The 18,156-nt window shown below is 37.9% G+C and overlaps 1 protein-coding gene across 1 annotated transcript; it reads right to left on the bottom strand.

Moving 5' to 3' along the window:
• Positions 1-11,430: 11,430 nt before the first annotated feature.
• On the bottom strand, positions 11,431-17,580 carry psma8 (proteasome 20S subunit alpha 8). The gene is made up of 7 exons (XM_028472587.1): positions 17,359-17,580; positions 15,790-15,916; positions 15,567-15,691; positions 13,357-13,479; positions 13,116-13,235; positions 12,543-12,605; positions 11,431-11,652 (listed from the first exon to the last, which is right to left on the bottom strand). The coding sequence occupies exons 1-7, from the start codon at positions 17,458-17,460 to the stop codon at positions 11,557-11,559; spliced, it is 756 nt and encodes a 251-aa protein (XP_028328388.1). The 5' UTR covers positions 17,461-17,580; the 3' UTR covers positions 11,431-11,556.
• Positions 17,581-18,156: the final 576 nt, after the last annotated feature.

Here is an 18,156-nt window from a genome sequence, read left to right as displayed (position 1 = left end):
AAGGCATTGAGATGCTCGGTACAGGTGCACACAGGAGAAGTGAGAGGAAACACACCTGAGGAAAATGATGTCATTGTCTACAAAAAAGTCAGAATAAATAAAATAATTGAAGTTCTCTTTTAATGCAAGGTATTGTTTTTGACTTGTTTTATGTTATCTTAGATATTTTGTTACTAATTCAAACAAAATAAATAATTTTACAAAATAACACAAAATAGTATGAAAAAATCATTAAACATTTAACTTTACCTTTCCACTAAATGTTCACACGTCAATTATCCCTCCATATGGAATGCAGTGCTGTTGTGTCTGAAGCAGGGGTGGATGTCAAACATATCATATGACCAAATGGTGCAATGGAGAGAGAAAATAAGGAAAAAATAAATCAGTTAAATTAAATTTAAAAACATGGTGACAGTGGCAGTTTTAATTGCTTCCTGGAAGTCTCTTTTGCAATATAATTAGTACCCTGTCTGATATGTTATGTACCTTCAATCTAGACCAAGGACATACCATGTGATGTAGGTTGTAACTGCATCCAAACTTCAAGTGCAATATAATTTTTCACCTTCCTGGGGCCCTGGACTTATTCCAGCCTCAGAAGTGCGTAGGGGGAAATGTGCTTAAGTCCATGAGAGAATATGTGTAGAGCCAAATTTCACAGAGAACATCTACATTTGACAGATGATCTACCCAGACCACATTATGTTAAATGAAGGCACATACTGACAGACTTAAGTCAAAACGGAGAATCCCACGCAGCTGCATGACTTTTTGCACTTACGCACATGGGAGAATAGGGCCCCAACTGCCTTCATAAAAAACTCACCGGGAACATGGAAAACCAACTCAAAGGCGATTATCCAGGAAAACAAGTGTGCCTTAAACCAAGGGGATGCACTGTCACCACTGCTATTCTGCATAGGCCTCTCTCCAGTCAGCTCATCAACAACAGTCACCTGCTGTGACACCAAGCTGTATGCTAAATTCAAATTGTATGAAGCAAACAATAAAGCTGAGTATTTCAACAGGCAAATATTATCTATCCATCTATCTTCTTCTGCTTATCTGAAGCCAGGCACCTGATTCAGCAGGCTCAGCAGAGATGCCCAGACCTCCCTCTCCCTGCCACTTCTACCAGCCATGAGACCCCAATATCTTCTCAGACCAGCTGAGTGACATTGACCCACCACCGTATCCTGGTTGTACAGAAGGTGTACAGCCCTTAGCAGAGGGCCTCATTTGTCAAACTCCTGGAGCCCCTCCAATAGGACGCCACTGGTCAAATGCCTTCAACCATGAACCTTGAGCACCATGCAAAGGCTATAGACCTGGCCTAGTGTTCCTAGATCAGGACGGAAACCACCTTGTTCTTCCTGACTCTGGAGTCATGTCTAAACTAACTTTTAGTTAGTTTAAACATGAGGAACAGAACATTACACCCCAAATCATGACTGACTGTGGATATTTCACACTGGACCTCACGCAGGTTGGGTTCTGTTCCTCACCCATCTTCCTCCAAACCCTTGTACCTTGATTATCGAATAAAAGGCACACTTTACTTTCATTGGAAAAGAGGACCTTGGACCACTGGCCAACAGTCCAGTCTTTCTTCTCCTCTATTTTTTCTGCAAAAACTGAGAAGTTAATGGTGATTTCTTCACAGTATTCTAATTTTTTGAATTCCTTTTTTCGTGGGTTTTATGAGCTGGAAGCCCAAATTATGTAAAAATAAACAAATAAATACTAAATTGAATTGAATCTACAATCTATGAAAGTTTAACTTTTTGAATGGAATTATGGAAATTAAACAACTTTTCCATGATATTCTATTTTTTTTTTTTGAAAGGTTCTGTAGTTGACGCTATGTATTACAAACAGTTTTATGACAGAGTACGAGACTATACAAAGCTGGTTCCTGAGTTCCTTCACCCGGAAGCCGAAAGAGAGAGCGGTCCTGGCTTCCCTCGGCTTTGTCTTCTTTGCCCCCCCCGTCCCCAAACCTGTGTCAGGAACCCAAGTGACATGCAGCGGTGTATGAGACCTGGTGTTTCAAAACCATATGCGATGCTAAGTGTAAGCATGTTTTTGCTAGTGTGCAAATAATATCCCTCACACCCAAACTGTAAGATATTAACACAATACATTTTCCAAGTTTAAATGCAAGTACAGATTATAATGTACCTATAAATCTGAGGCCACCCTCTGAATGTGGCAGCACGATTCCATTCATCCGAGTGTCAGGTTACATACATAACCTGACAAAATACAACAGAAATCACCCCAGTGAAGCAACTGAAACTAAAGTCTTTACATACTGTTGTATACTGTATCTAAATTGCATACATGTATGTTTTCTTGTTTGCACAGTATACACTTGTATGGAGTGTATGTGTTGTGAATCATAACATAATCTAATCGCGAGAGCAGACATGGGCTCATCTGTAAATGGTTGCATTTACTGGTTCAATAAACGGGAAGAAATTCAAATTCTGATGTAGTTGGTTATGATTTACAGTCCGCATAAACAGGACTGAATCATAACATAACCTAACCACTAGAGCGGATATGGGTTTGTCTGTGAACGGTCACGTTTATAATAAGTGTTGATTAGGCCACTGGGAGTGAGGCTCAAGGCCAGGGCAGGCTGACTTGATAATACTGTATCATGATTTTCTGCAGTCAGTGCCTTCTCCTTGCCCTTCTCTCTCTGCTCAGGTTTCAGGTGTCGTGAAGCTGATGATGGAAGTTCCTGATCTGTTCTGTTGGTTCTTCTGTCCACTAACCCCACCTCTGAACCTGGTTCTGCTGGAGATTTCTTCCTGTTAAAAGGGAGTTGTTTCTTCCCACTGTCGCTAAATGCTTGTTCATGTGGCTCTTGTTGGGTTTTTTCTTTCTTATTATGAATTTTATATTTTGATTAGCGCATTGAGATGACTTTGTTGTAAATTGCGCTATACAAATAAAGTTGAGTTGAGTTGAGTTAATTGAATGTGGTGTCACACATATACAGTAGGTGGGTCGGTTTACAGGAACAGTGCTGAAGATGATAACTTTTCTTCTGTATAACTGGGCAGTTTTCTGTGAGACCAATCCATTTGCTAACTGTTAGTTTCAAAACTGACAGGCTACAAGAGTCTCAGTGACAGTATCGATTCATCTCAGGGTGTCAGTGAAAGAGAAAAAAGGGAACAGGGAAGATATAAAGAAAGCTAGACAGAAAAACAAGGCAGGAACAGAGAAAACAGGAGGTTGGGGTGTTTCAACAATGGGGCAGAGTTTTACTACTCATCTACTCATGTGTATCATCTTCAGATCATCGTGGTAGCAATTTCAAAAATTCTCCTGGTGAGTGAGCAAGTGAGTGCTGATGTTTTCATCACTTTGGTTTTAATTATATGTCTCACTCAGCGCGGTCTTCCATCTACTCGGCTAATTTAGATTGAGATCCTTCTAGGCTTTCCTCTATCTTTCATTTCCCTCCCCTTCTTCTCTCTCCTCTGCATCCCATCAGCCCCTTTGTAGAAAAAAGAGGAAGGAAAAAACCTTCATGTCTGTGACTTTCTTGCCCTCCAGCGTATGAAGCCCTCTTTTATTTTGATCATCGCAGCACAATGGATTCATGCCATTCTGGCAACTTTATTCAGTATCAGCCCAAATTTACATACTGCTTAACAAGTTTGCGCGTGACTGTTGATGCCTCTGATCAAAGTGCTTTTGGAAATCTTTCTCATCGGATTTTTCCCCCATCCTTCATTTTAAATGCATGCTGCAGACAGGCATCTTTAACTCAGGGGCAAAGAAAGGTAACCTTAGTGCTGCACAAGCCCAAATGTCATACAACAAGGAGGGCTCATGTCCTGGGGATAAAGATAATGTAATCTAAGCAGTATACAGTGTGTGACTGTGTGTCTTGGAGTGTGTGTGTGTGCGTGTGTATGTGTGGACTGGCCGGGGTGTTTGTTGCAGGCTTGGGTTAGGGGGCATTGGGAAACGGGATGACAAAAGTCAAAGCAGTCATGTGTCATTTTGGGTGCTGAAGGGCTGGGACCCGCCTGCAGGTCTGTCCTCTGTGTCAGACACACTCACATATCCACGCTCAGCTCGCTTGTTGTCTCTTTCTTTTCCTTTCTCCATCCTTATCCAATGGTTGCAGCTGCACACAGCAACATTGTTCTTCAAGAAACACCCTGCAACAAGGTGAAGCCGCCAAATGCATAAAAACCTGCATGTTGGACGGGCAGAAATCTGTCTTAGATATACAATTTGCAGTAACACTTTTTATAAATTCACATTTTTCCAACCACAGCAGCAAAACTGGAAGATACACAATCTTCCTATAGAGCAGTGTTAGAGGTAGTAGATGAAGACAAGAAGAGGAGAAAAGAAATCCAGATCCACTGAACAGCTTGTAAAACACCAACAAGACTTCATGGGAAAACACACAGAGGCTCTGTTACTACATCAGGCTTTTGTAAATACACCAGGCCAAACAGCTGAATTGAAAACATTAAATAGCAGAAAGAAAATGGATTCAGAAAATACAATGAAAAGAGGGTGTGGGTGGAAAGAGAGGAATCGTGGGAATGCAAGATTGCACCTCCCTCAGGCAATCGAATTATCCTATGGGCCGATGGTTCCTCCTTATGCATCGGCTGACATTTTCCTGTAACCCCATCCTGAGTAATGCTATGTGATGTCTGTGACTGGCTTCTGCCACGGCCTTGAGAGGCCACAAGGCCTCGGGGAGATTAGCTTTTGGCCCGCAGCACCCGGGCAATGGTTTATTTTAGCTCTGTCTGGTTCTTTTTCCCTCTCCCTCTCAGTTTTTCCTTTGCTCCTGCATCTTTCCGGGTTCCTTTTCTCTGCGGTGTCTTTTTTCTTTTAAAGACAGTTGCATTGGCTGGCTTTTGTGGGACAAAAACCTACTGACAGGTGACTCTAGAGGGGTAACTGTAAACCATGTTAATATCAGAACACAAAGGTACGGACGATTGCAGTATCTGTTACTGTACTGTATATGTGGCTCTGTGTGATGATGATAAGAGAAGAGGTTGTGCTCCAGAAGAACAGTGCACGAGAGAGAGTGAAGAGAGAGATTTAAGGACAGAGCAGATAAGATATGTGATAGAAGAAAGATATTTAAAAAAAAAAAAAACATCCCTTGGGCAAAAAGTTAAAAGGGAACTTTAAAAAGAAACATATTTGTATCACTTATGGATATGTTGAGCCTGTACAACAATATGCCCAAACTTTACTTGCAGATGCAGAGCCCTGAGGGAAACAAGTGCAGTGTGTGTGTGTGTGTGTGTGTGTGTGTGTGTGTGTGTGTGTGTGTGTGTGTGTGTGTGTATGTGACAAGCACAAAAGGGACAGTTTTGAGAGCGTAGCCTTTTATGACCCAACACACTTTGACAGCTTGGCCATGGCTGCAGGACACGAGCAGTGTTGCTTTTTCATCTGACAATTTGAAGCAGAGACAAGCTTCCTTGTTTTTTTAAAGCACACACAGACCAAAGCCACGGATTGGGCTCTCAGGAGTCACTCTGTCAATCTGCAGGACACAAAGTGAGACAAAAGTGAAAATGATATGATGGCAACTGACATTAATGCAACAATGCCCTCTGCTGGTGGGTGAGATGAAAACACCAAAGGAAGAGGAAGAAAGTTTTTAAAATCCTCAGCTCCTTTGGCCACAAAAGACAAACATCCGGCTACACCAGACATAAAAGACTAATATCTCCTCTGACCAAATCATACCTGTCAAGTTTAGGATTTGAAAATAAGGGAAGTTTTCTGGCGCCTGCTCCGAGCCTTCCCTCCACTCCAACCAAGCTTCAGTATCCCTTATATTTTAAGAAAAGTGTACAGGAAATAACAAGAACTAATCAACCACTTACTTAATACAATTAGGTGATTATAATGTGGCAGGCCTACCTTTGTTGACATTGAAATGCTGTGAACATTCCTACTAGGGCTGGGCGATATGGACCAAAACTCATATCTCAATATATTTTCTCAAATTGATGATATACAATATAAATATTGATAATTTTATTTAAATTAAGTCTGAGCAGAAAAAAAATTCTGGGTTAAATTTGCTGACGCAAAATGCCACACAGGCTCATTTATTAACAAACAGCTGCACAATATGTTCCACTTTTGGCTTTTTCTCCTCTAAGGGACAGCACGTGTGAGTGATTTCTGTAGTGTAGCTTGTTATGGGGAAGGTCTGGGTTAATCATCATTAATCAATCTAACTGAGCTTTATAACAAGTATTTTAATACAAAATAAGCTATTGCATATATATATTTATATACAATATTATAGTTTTCTATATATCGCCAAATTATATACTGTATCTTGAATCTCAATATATTGCCCAGCCCTAATCTCTACATCATAAAACAGCCTAAATTAAAACATGAATGGGTAAATGAAGCACATTTGTTTATTTAATATACTTACAGTTCATATACAAGTCAACACATTGCATATTTACTGTTAATTTCATGTTGCATTATCAACATTCATGTTAGCATTTAGAATAATGACCCATCTGAGCATTAATACAGGAAAGAACAAAGGGTTGTCTTTGTAGTCCTTTATTTATTTGCGTTTTTAGACATTTTGTGAGTTTTTAAATACATTTTGTCTATTTTCTTGTCAATATGGTGAATTTTTTGTCGCCTTTCTGTGTGTTTTTCGAGTCATTATGCATGTTTTAGTGTATATTTGTGTATTTTTCTGTGATTTTGTACAATCTCGTTAACATTTTGTGGTTCTTTGAAGTCCTTTTGTATATATATATATATATATATATATATATATATATATATATATATATATATTTATTTTTTGTAGTCATTTTGTGTTCAAGTGGTTGTTTAGTGTCTTTGTTATCATTTTGTGAACTTTTGTTGACATTTTGCTGTCGTTTTCTGTGTTTCTGGAGTCTTATGTGTTGTGTTGGGCTTCATATAACTTCCAACCTCATGATTTTCCATTTTATTTTTGGGGCCGCACAAATTAGACCGAGAGCCGCATGTGGCCCCCAAGCCGCCAGTTGCCTAAATCTGAGATATATACTTTGCCTAAAGTAGTGGATAACAGATGAAGGGATTGTTCTTTAAAAAACAACGCTACAGCTATTGTCAGCTATTTGCATGCAGAACTCTCTATTCTGTGTGTTTGTGTGCGTTTCAACAATGCCGCATTGACAGCCTGCAGCATCATGTATTCTTGCTTGGAGAGTACAAGTCCTCGGGCCTTGTTCCTCCATCAATGACCTCTGGTGAAGCCATTATTTTCTGCATTAATGAGTGGCAGCAAGCAATGAAAGACATGGACTTTATCCTGAGGCACAGTGGTGCTGATTATGGGCACCACCAATGTCAGCAACAGATAAAAGAAAGTCTTCCCAATATGCCGTTCATAAGTCTACCAGTCACCAATGAGCTTCTGTTGCATGAGTGAAATAATAGACATTTGCGCATGATAGTGCAGTGTTTGAATCAGTTATAAATCACACATACACACCTAAAAAACAACAACAACTGTGAAACAACACTATATGAATAAATAAAAAAGCATTATACTTACAAAAAAAACTTCTACACCCAACTATGTTCTTTCAGCTCTTAATTAGCTAGTTATCCCACTATGTCCTGTGCGCTGTTAGTTAACAGTGCATTGGGTTAGGAAAGGTAAGAAAAAAGAATTCAGTTATGAGTTTTATAACTGGGTAAAACAGAGTCAGATGTTGCAATGGAGCATGTGGCAATGAGCCTTTCACACTGTGTAGTCCTTTCTTTTCTCAAAGATGTGCTCTCTATTCTTCATTCTTTGTAAAATCTAATTATTCTGGTTCTTCTTTAAAAAATTGGTAGTTTGATTGGCAGAGTCTATTTTTCCAACAGTGGATATTGCCAAATAACTATTAATGGAGTTTTAATGGCTCAGACCAAAAAAGATTATGTGCACCTGCACCTCAAGTTACATAATTTTTTGTGTTTTCTCAAAATAAGATAAGTGACCATATCCAGATAGAGAACCTCATATTTACTCCTTACTAACAATTTGTTGTCCTATTAGAGCACAGGTTATCTAGATTTGAAATCTATTTTTGAATTAGGGTTATTCAATTATTGATGCTTTAAAAACACAAGGTAATGTTACAACTAAAGGTAAGACAGATGAATGTTGTCCCTGGACTATTGTAATGGTCTTCTGACAGGAATCCCCCAGAAAAGCATCAAGCAGCTACAGCTAGTTCAGAATAATGCAGCGTGTGCCTTAACCTGAAAAAAAGATGTCAGAAAGCATTACTCCAGTTTTAAAGTCTTTACACTGGCTCCCAGTCAGCCTCAGAATAAACTTTAAAGTTCTGCTGCTGGTGTATAAATCTGTGAATGGGTTTGGTCCAGATAACATAAGTGAGATGTTAATCAGGTATGAACCCAGCAGGTCTCTCAGATCTAAGGACACAGGTCAGATAGTGGACCACAGAGTTCATAGAAAATATGGTGACGCTGCTTTTAGTTGTTATGCTGCAAAGATGTGGAATAAACTGCCAGCAGAGCTGAAGTCAGCATCTAATGTGAACATTATAAAATACAAGTTAAAAGCTCTCCTTTTCTCTGCTACGACTGAGGAGACTTTTAAAAATGTCAGTGGTTACGGTATTTTAAACTCTATTTAAGGATTTTTAAACTGTTCATTCTTTTTCTAAATGTTGCCTTGCCTTACCTGACCATGGATGCCTGAAAATATGCAGAACAAAGAGCCCTATACTGCCACAACCAGTCTATAGAATCAGGTGTTTGTCATCCATGGGATAAAGCATCAATGCCAGAATAATACCATCAAACTTCAGTTTAAAATACAGCAGTGCCAAGCTATTAGTACACCTGGAATAGCTTCAAGTCAGTTTCCAAAGCCTCCATCATTACGGTTGTCCAAGGATTTAATGACATGCACGGGAGTTTGTATCAGAGGCCTAATTGATGGCCTGGCAGCAGCACTAACACAACCCCATAAAGACTCAAACAAGACAAAGTGCAAATGCTCCATTCGAAGCAGTTTCAGGAAATCCTGGCTGGAGGAGATGACTCTAAATGAAGGACTTTACCATTCACCATTATGTCTTGGTGAGAGTCGGGGGAACCCCCTGGGGCTCCTGAGCACAGCACAACTTTTCAAAGGGTTCCAGATTAAAGTCACTGAAAGTTCCCACTGGGGTCTGAGGCCAAGATCCCATTAAGCAGCCCAACCAAACCGCCGGCCATAATTGTGTCGTTGAGAATTCAGAGCAGCAGTTGCTTGATAAGCGAATTTAGGGGGAAATAAAAAAAAAAGAAAAAAAAAAAAACAGGCAAAAAGTGGATCTCCATGGACCGCCATTAGACACTTCATTCACTTGTTACTAATTTGTTTTAAATGACTGAGGGAAAGAGAACACTTCGTAAAGAAAGCTGAATACTCACAGAACAACAGGTTTTTATAAGAAAAACCTGTCAAATGATCATAATTGTACTTCACAGCCAGCGGTGGTTTAAAATGCAGTTATTCTCTATATAGATAGATCTATGGTCTACAACAGTGGTTCTCAAACTTTTTTGGCTGAAGTGCCCCTTCTCTCATTTCTGAATTAAGCACGCCGTCATGTCTGATTACAACATTTTGCTCAGAATTCTGTAAAAAAAAAACAACTATAGAGAATAATGATGGAATGAATGAGTGATACACATTTTAAAGTGAATAAGTGGAATCAAACAGTATTTAGTGCCTCCTGAATAGATTTATTTCTATAGATTTTTATCATATCTGGAATCTCCCTCCTCTTGTGGGAACAAGACTGACTTTTGTGTTTTCAGTTCACGTTCTAATCGAGATTTCTGTCATTATTTTATGTTTTTTTTGTGTGTGTGCATTTTGTGCTTTTATTATTCAGTATTTTTTTTTTTTCTTATTTTGTGTATTATTTCAAATATTCTCTGTGTGTTATTTTTTTGTATTTTTGGTGTTGTTCTCATATTTTTGTGTATTATGTAGTGACCTTGTATATTTTTCTCTCATTTAGTGTCTTTGTTGCTGGTAAGTATTTTTCTCTCTGTGTGTTTTTGGTGTTATTTTGTTGTTTGTTCTGTTTCTCATTCAGTATATTTTTTTCTTTTATTTTGTGCTTTTATCAGTTGCTGGTAATATTCTGTATGGTAATATATCTTAACTAAAAATAAACATTCTAAAAACCAATATTTGAATGATTTCATTTGTTAATTTTCCACTCTCTGAAGTACCCCCTGTAGTGCCATTGCGTACCCCTAGGTGTACACGGACCCTCATTTGAGAAACACTGGTCTACAGCATTCAATGAAAGGTTCTGTGAACTGGTGTCTGAAAAAAAAAAAAATGATCAGTACTATTCATAAAATGAAATCCAACAGTGTAGGAATAGATTCCAGAAGAGATCCAATTTCTCCTAAACAGTTTAAGTATAATACTTTGCATAACTTCAAGATCTCATCCTGCTTTTAAGGTGTGCATGGATGTCCCTTTGTGTGTGTGTGTGTGGTGGGTGTAGTATAAAGTGCTGTAAGCACTTTATACTACACCCACTACTACAGCGCATATTGAAGAGAAATGCCTGAAATATAGATTAAGTACTGCAGTGGTACTTGTTTGAACCAGATAGGCTTTATCGAAGGCAGTTTTCTTTTTAAAAATCTTTCCATAAAATGAAAATAGGAATTGTAGCTGAGGGAGGGGTTTCACTGATGTAAGGTTTAAACATATTATTCAACAAAACCAATGAATAGTAATACTCCACTAGCGTAAACCCTGACACATTCAAATAGTTGTGTAAGACTCATTTCTAATTAATGTTTTCTTTGAGGTTGATTTTACAAATAATTGCTTTGTAGAATGAGTGAGAAAAGATGTGCATTGTTATACATCACATTTACAGTTCTGCAACCGATTCAGTGAAGAGTTTAACTATATAATTTCTATATAATAATGCAAATATTTAATACTATGAATAGTTTTTTCTTAACACTAATCCTAAACAAAGCTTCCCTAATATGGAGAAGTACTTCGCTCTTCTATCAATGACATCCAATGGTGCTGAACAGTTGTCTGCCAGTGAAGTTTTGACTTTATAAATATTCCTATTATTTTTGAATGCTGACCTCTGGGAGAGTCACATGACAAACACAGAAAACATGAATTAAACTAGCTTGGTAGAAAACATTTAAACATCCCACTTTTATTAAGTTTGAACATAGATATATAAATGTTATGAATAGTTTGAAAATGTGAGATCGATCACTATCAGAGCCATTTGGTGGGTGAAATTTTTTTTTTTTTTTTTTTTTCAAACTTCTGAATTTTAACTTGACATTGCGAGTGTGTGATCAAAAAACTGTAAGTACAGGAACTGATTTAAATGTAAAGAGGATACAGATCTTTACAGAGAAATAATTGAACCAACTCTTGTTCACGTTTGAAACCCCAGTATTCAATCCCAGTGCAATAAAGACATTTAATTCATTGATTCAAGTGGCCTTTTTTTGCTTCTTCTTCTCGGCTTCTTCTTCTTTCTCCTTCTCAATCTCAGCCACCAGAGTCTCAATCTCTTTGGATTCCAAAATCTACAAACAAACACATTAACACATGGATTAGTGGAGGGAGGCAGCAATCAATGCTCTGGAGACTGACCCCCCGTTTCCACTGGATGCGGCTCCGCTGCGTTACGTCACCGTAGCTGATAGGTTTCCACTTTATTCTATGTGTTAATTTCCACCGGGTCCGCTGCGGTGCGTGTCTGCTCCTTCCCAGATGCGGTACTCCGGTGCCCTCCACCAGATATACGGAGGGCTTCTATTTCTAGCAGACACTGGAGCACGACGCATCAATCAGCACAGAGCAAATGAAGCTACACAGGAAATTAAGCACGTACTCCGCAATAAAATATCGGGTTACTTTTAAAAACAAAACATTTCAGATTATATTTCAAGTAAATACATCACCAAACGTCATAATGTGTAAAAACAAATTCACATCCACTATATTGATTCCTCTCATACTGTAACTGTACTGGAAACTGCAGCAACTTTGATTTAGTTCATGTTTTACTGGTGCAGTTTTATCTCTTCTCTGTTGGCTGTTGCTAAAAAATGTGTCTATGACAAATCCAGAGGCCAACCTTCTTGTTCTCCTTCGTTAGGAACAATGACATGTTTATTGTTGCGTTTATAACACATACATTTAACCACGTTTTCACGCGATTATATAAATATCGTGAGAACTGCTCTGTCTCGTGACGTCACAGTCGTTCAACCGGAGCGCACTGCGGCGCACTCAAAACGCAACTGGTGTGAATTACCGGACGGCGGTGAAATACCGGATCGGTGCCGTGGCGCAGTGGACACGTATCCAGTGGAAACCCCGGGTCAGAAGGCAAAGGATGCAGCAGGTGATTGACAACTGTCTCCATCAGGAATGAGGTTAAAGTTTAAAGTCAGCAGCTACGCGATCTGACCTTCAGATGCTGATTTCGTCTGATGACAGCAAGTTCAATATTCTTTCCTCCAGATTGGACAACCTGTAACCATGAAAAGCAATGTTAAAGCATCAAACTCCAGAACACAAATCATTCCCACATGATTACTACTCAAAGCTTGACAGCAAATTGATTTTAATCAACAAGGGATTTTATTTTATCAGAATTTATACATAGTAAAATAAATTTAATCTAATTCTGAACTAGTGAAATGCAGTAGTGACAGTAAGACAGAGTGTTTACCAATGTAAGGGTAAGTTGGTCTAAAATGTAATCAGGTGATCACAACGAGCATAGTTTTACATTAAAGCTTTGAGTTTTTCTTTTTACCACTTGGTGGTGCTGCAGATTGCAATGCTGCCTCTATGCTACTCTCTGAATACAGTTTATTTTAAATCACATTCAGGATCAAAATAGTGTTTCATGTATCAGATGCACAGCAGCAGACTGAATAACAACTGCATTGGGATTTATTCAGTTTGAATAAAAGGAGCCAACGACAATTCGTCCAACGTCAAATACATTTTTGTTTAAGACTAAATATGACCTCACCTCGAGCAAAGCTTTGATGGCCAGCTTGATGGCCTCGTTGTCCCCGGTGATGGCCTCGTCTGTGTAATTTTTTTCCAGGAACTCTCTCACTGTTTTCGCACTTCGACCGATTGCATTGGCCTAAATATTTCAAATGAGTTCACAACATTTACATATAACACACATTCAGATGATTACACTGGCAGCTCTGCAAGGAGCAAAAAAAAGAGAAAAATAATGTACACCAATGACTGTAACCAACCTTCCAAGCATGGTAAGTTCCTGAAGGATCCGTCTGATACAGCCTTGGAGTGCCATCGTAGTCAAAGCCAACTATTAGCGCTGAGATGCCAAACGGCCTGCGCCCGTTGCTTTGGGTATAGCGCTGCGGATGTTAACAAAACCTATATTTAAATGCTAATTTTCACATTTCATGAAACATTTAAAGGGATCCTCCACCGTTTTTACAAGTTTGGCCTAAGATCTTTGAAATGTACTTATTAGAAGATCTATGCGTAATAATACATTATTTTGCACTAAGTGTGTGCACTGCCTTGAATCAGACGATACGCTATGATTCATGATTTGTATGTCACGAATACGATACAATATATCCTGATTAGGGCCGGGAAAATTAGCTGGTCAATGACTTGCGTAAATTTTTTCATATTAAAAGTGCTAAAACTAATTGACGCATCGATTAATTTGACCACCGCTCCGCCCGTAGGCGCAGTACAAAGCAGAGGAAGTAATGGGCCCTTGTCTCACACATCTGTTTCCTGTAGCTAATGATGCTACAGGCTGATTACATTTTTCAAAAACTTTTGCTCCTACAACAAATTCTGATTCTGTTGAGTTCTTAAATTATTTTAATAAACAGGCAACCACAAACATCTATGAAAGTTCCCAGTATCGTTTATGAAAATAAAGTGCAATCAACTTCCAGCTAAAATGCATTGAGGAGTGAGGTCGTTTAACAAGATCTGATGTGGTTCACTCACTGACACCTCATGTATGTGTGTTATGCATATGTTACACTGTGGAACTCTTTGCGACAGTTTTCTCCATAGAGACTAGTAACAAATGTAGGGACTTTATCTTGTGCTATTGGAAAGTTTTCTGATGTTTTAGAGACATGAAAGCACATATCACTCGCTGCTGTGAGGAGAGTAAGATGGTCAGAGTCACAGCTGCTCCTAAAACACAAGCAGCCGATATCACATTTTTACAGAAACTTATTTTAACAGTTAATGACTCTTTTAGTTCTGTCTTTTAATATAAGTTGTGTTTTATTTATTTATTTAATCCTGTAGCACTTTGAGATTTGGTATCAAATGTAAAGTGCATTACAAATAAAATGTATTATTATTTATCAGCTGATTAGACACACTCCGTCCACATTGCAGATGAATTGGTTCCGTTCTTTCCACCTTAGATATTTCTAATAAGCTATTCCGTCTGTTCTCATTTCCTCAGGGCAGACTGCGCTGACTGAAAGCAGATCGCTCACAGTTCGCTGCACACACCGACTCCGAGGACAGCGTTCCTCCTTAACACGTTTGTGCCTTTATTCTGTTGCTTCTCCACCTCAGTCTTCCTTTTTCCTCTTGCTTTGCCGTGTAACCGCAGTGATGAAAGCTGCATTAGAGACTTCAGCTGGATTATAATGCCATGGGACTGTCCCTACTCTCAGATTTAGAACGTGTATCAACTTATTACGAGCAGCCAATAGTAATGCTTCAAACAGCCCATGGGATAATTCTGTTGGTAGGAAGATCTCTGATTGGCTAAAATCCAAAGTGCATGAAGTGTTATAAAACATGATTATGGATTTTTGACCAAATAAAACCAAAAAAAAAAAAAAAAAAACTTACAAACTGCAGCTTTAAGAGTCTGTGTTTGGCCATCTTGAAAACATGTGACTGATGGTGCCACATTGCCTGTAAACATCCCATTGTTTGCTATTAGAGTGAAGCATTCAGTCTGCTTTTTAGATCCTTTAGCCAGCTTTTTTGGTTAAAATGTCAACTTGTGCTGCTTTTGGTTGCTCAAATTTTTTGTTTTTTCAAAATCAAGAAAAGTTAAAGATACCAAGGTAACCCACTTTGGTTTTCGAAAGAGGATAAAACAGTTGTGACCTAACAATTTCAACTTCGCAGTTTTGTAGTAGACAATGAAGCAGAGCTGTCCTAAGGGGCCTTTACTCCCCCTTAAAGAGTGCATGGCTGACGCACTGGTGGCTGAAGTTAGCAAGTAATCAAGGACAGTTGAAGAGGCACAATTCCTGAGGATAGAAGAACTACCACCCAAAAGTTAGGCCAATATCTTCTAATAAGTACATTTTAAAGATTTTAGGTCAAATGTGTAAAAACAGTGGATGAAACTTATAACAGCTTCAACAAAGGGACAAAGCAAAGTACAGCATGTGCAAAGTTTTTCCAAAGAATCATTACAATAAAAATATATACATACCTGTTTGAGTGTAGCTATGTAGCGTGTGATGTACTCCACTGTGACAGGGTCCTCAACTGTTAGCCTGTGGCTCTGGCACTCAACCCGGGCTCTGTTTATCACAATTCGAGCATCTGCTGTCAGGCCTGGAAAACATCAGAGGAAATTATGGCAATCCCTAAATCTGCTGTGCCAATGTTAAATAACTGGTTGGGAACTTAAAAAAAGTAGTTTTATTTTTTACCAGCAAAAGCCATGCAGACATGCTCATCCAGCGCACAGATCTTGCGAACAGTTCTTTCCTCTTGCAGCTTTGCTACTGATTTCTTTTCTACCCCGAGGACAACAATATCCTTCCCTCTTATTCCCACCTACAAAGAGAGGAGGAAAAAAACAAACATTTTTTGTTAATCAAAACTAATTGACACACTTTCACTGCAAAGCAAGACGCACAAGTCTGGATCCTCCACTTTAGCAACAGCATTAATATTTTTAATATTTTAAGTTAGACAATTTATTCTTGTTTACTGTGATTACTGACAAAAAATAAATAAAAAGAAATACAATTTTTTTTTTAATTAAACGTGAAGACCACATTAAAATAACTAAAAAGTTGCATGTAATTGTGGCTTTAAATTTCATTAAAATTATAATGTACAGCTGAAGCAGCTTTTTATGTTTTTAATTAAGTGTAATTATGTTGGTCTACAACTGCAATCACAATCTTGTTTGTTTTAATCAACAGTGGAATCTAACTCATCCATTAATTACAAAATGTGTAATGTTCCAGGAAAACAAACCAATACCAACCAGAAATAAATCTGCTTAGTAGGGATTGACCGACAAGGATTTTTTTTAGGGCCAATACCTATTTTTATCCCATCAGCCATAGCCGATGACCGATACGGACTGCCGATTTTTTTTTTAGCCGATATTACTTTTGCTCCCTCAATTTACGTCATAACAATTACAATGATGATAACGAATGGTACAAGTCTCAATTTTAAAAAAAGGAATATTAATTGAAATTAAAAAAGGTGGGGTAGACGACAATAAGTAAAAAAAAAAAAAAAAAAAAAAAAAACATATATTAAAAACACTTGATGTCGAACAAGAACAAGTAAAAAAAATTCTGCTCTCTGTAAATAATGCAGATTGGCGAATGCAGCAGCCCACATTGGTCAATGCTGATACAAGCAAAAAAAAAGAAGCAAAAATCGGCCGATAATATCGGCCGGCCGATGTATTAGTTCATCACTACTACTTAGACAATTATATTTCCTAAATATATTTTGACCATGATTTTAAATTCGGTTCTATGAAATACTTGACTATGTTGATGTTTTCAATCAGATTTTAATAGCAACATTCAAAAACTCCAAGAGGCGCGAACCTGAACCACAAAAAAGCAGAACCTTAACTGTAAAAAAAAAAAAAAAAAAAAGTGTCGGTAGTATTATTCAATGTAAATTGAAGACAAAGCCCAAAAGCATGGTACAATCTTCTCCTATGAAGATCTGTTACAAACATTATCATCAGTTTATTGCAAGACACGCAACAAACAGAAAGTGATGACAGGATGACAAAGCGACAAAATGCTAGTCAACGGCGCTGACTTCTATATCACCCTAAATTAACGCGTCACATATATGCCTAGTATGACAGGTGCATTGTTTTACTATTTTAAGTGTAATATTTTCTAGAAATGGCTTTTAATTAAAATACTCATAACAGTTTAAGTGGCTACTGCTGCTAGCTAGATTCTCAGGCTAAGCGCTGCTAACATTAGCATTAGTTTCATTTAGAAACTTACCGCCGTCGAGCCTTTCTTTACAGCTTCTTGTGCATACTCCACCTGAAAGAGATGACCATCGGGAGAGAACACAGTAATGGCCCTGTCGTATCTCGCAGCCATTGCTAAAAAGCACGTGTAACTATACAAACAAGGTGAATCCTTAGTCGAATGATTCAGCTAGTTAGTTAGCAATGAAACTCTTCTTCGTGTGACGATCTGAGCATGCGCAGCCACCTCTGAACTCGGACCATACCAAAAGGAGGTTCTTTCTGAAAACTAAAACACTCATCGTTGTTCACAGGTTTTTTTTTTCCTCGATAGATTTTTGTGAATTATTTTTTATTCCTTTCTACCTGTATAATGGAATATTCTATTTTGTTATACAACTCTTACAGTATGGGTTCAATAAGAAATTAAAACATATTTAACTGTTTCATAGATACATATTTCAACAAATTTCAAATTAGTCTTTAACAGTAAATGGCCCTATTTTCTAAAGAGTAACAGACAACCATGCCTTGTTAAAAACAGTACTGATCTGTATATTTTTTTTATTTTTAATAACATAATATATACAAATATATATATATTTTATTTTTAATAACATAATATACACACACACACAAAATAATATATATATAATTTTTTCATTTTTTTTTTTTTTTTTTTACTGTTTTCCTTTTTGATAGTCGTAAAATACAACTAACGATTTACTTCAGTAATGTTTCATTCATATAACAATTCAGTCAAATTATGACATCCATCATAGACATAATCAGTTTTATTAACCACGTTCACACGTACAAGGAACTTGTT

The sequence above is a fragment of the Gouania willdenowi genome, chromosome 17, assembly GCF_900634775.1.
Source record: "Gouania willdenowi chromosome 17, fGouWil2.1, whole genome shotgun sequence".
NCBI lineage: Eukaryota > Metazoa > Chordata > Actinopteri > Blenniiformes > Gobiesocidae > Gouania > Gouania willdenowi.
This window is presented reverse-complemented; position numbering and strand designations above follow the sequence as displayed.

Coding starts and splice junctions, on each gene's coding strand:
- psma8 (XM_028472587.1), bottom strand. CDS start 17,460: ATGGCTGCGAGATACGACAGGGCCATTACTGTGTTCTCTCCCGATGGT. Junction 15,917..17,358: donor TAAAGAAAGGCTCGACGGCG/GTAAGTTTCTAA, acceptor CTCTCTTTGTAG/GTGGGAATAAGAGGGAAGGA. Junction 13,480..15,566: donor ACATAGCTACACTCAAACAG/GTATGTATATAT, acceptor TAACATCCGCAG/CGCTATACCCAAAGCAACGG.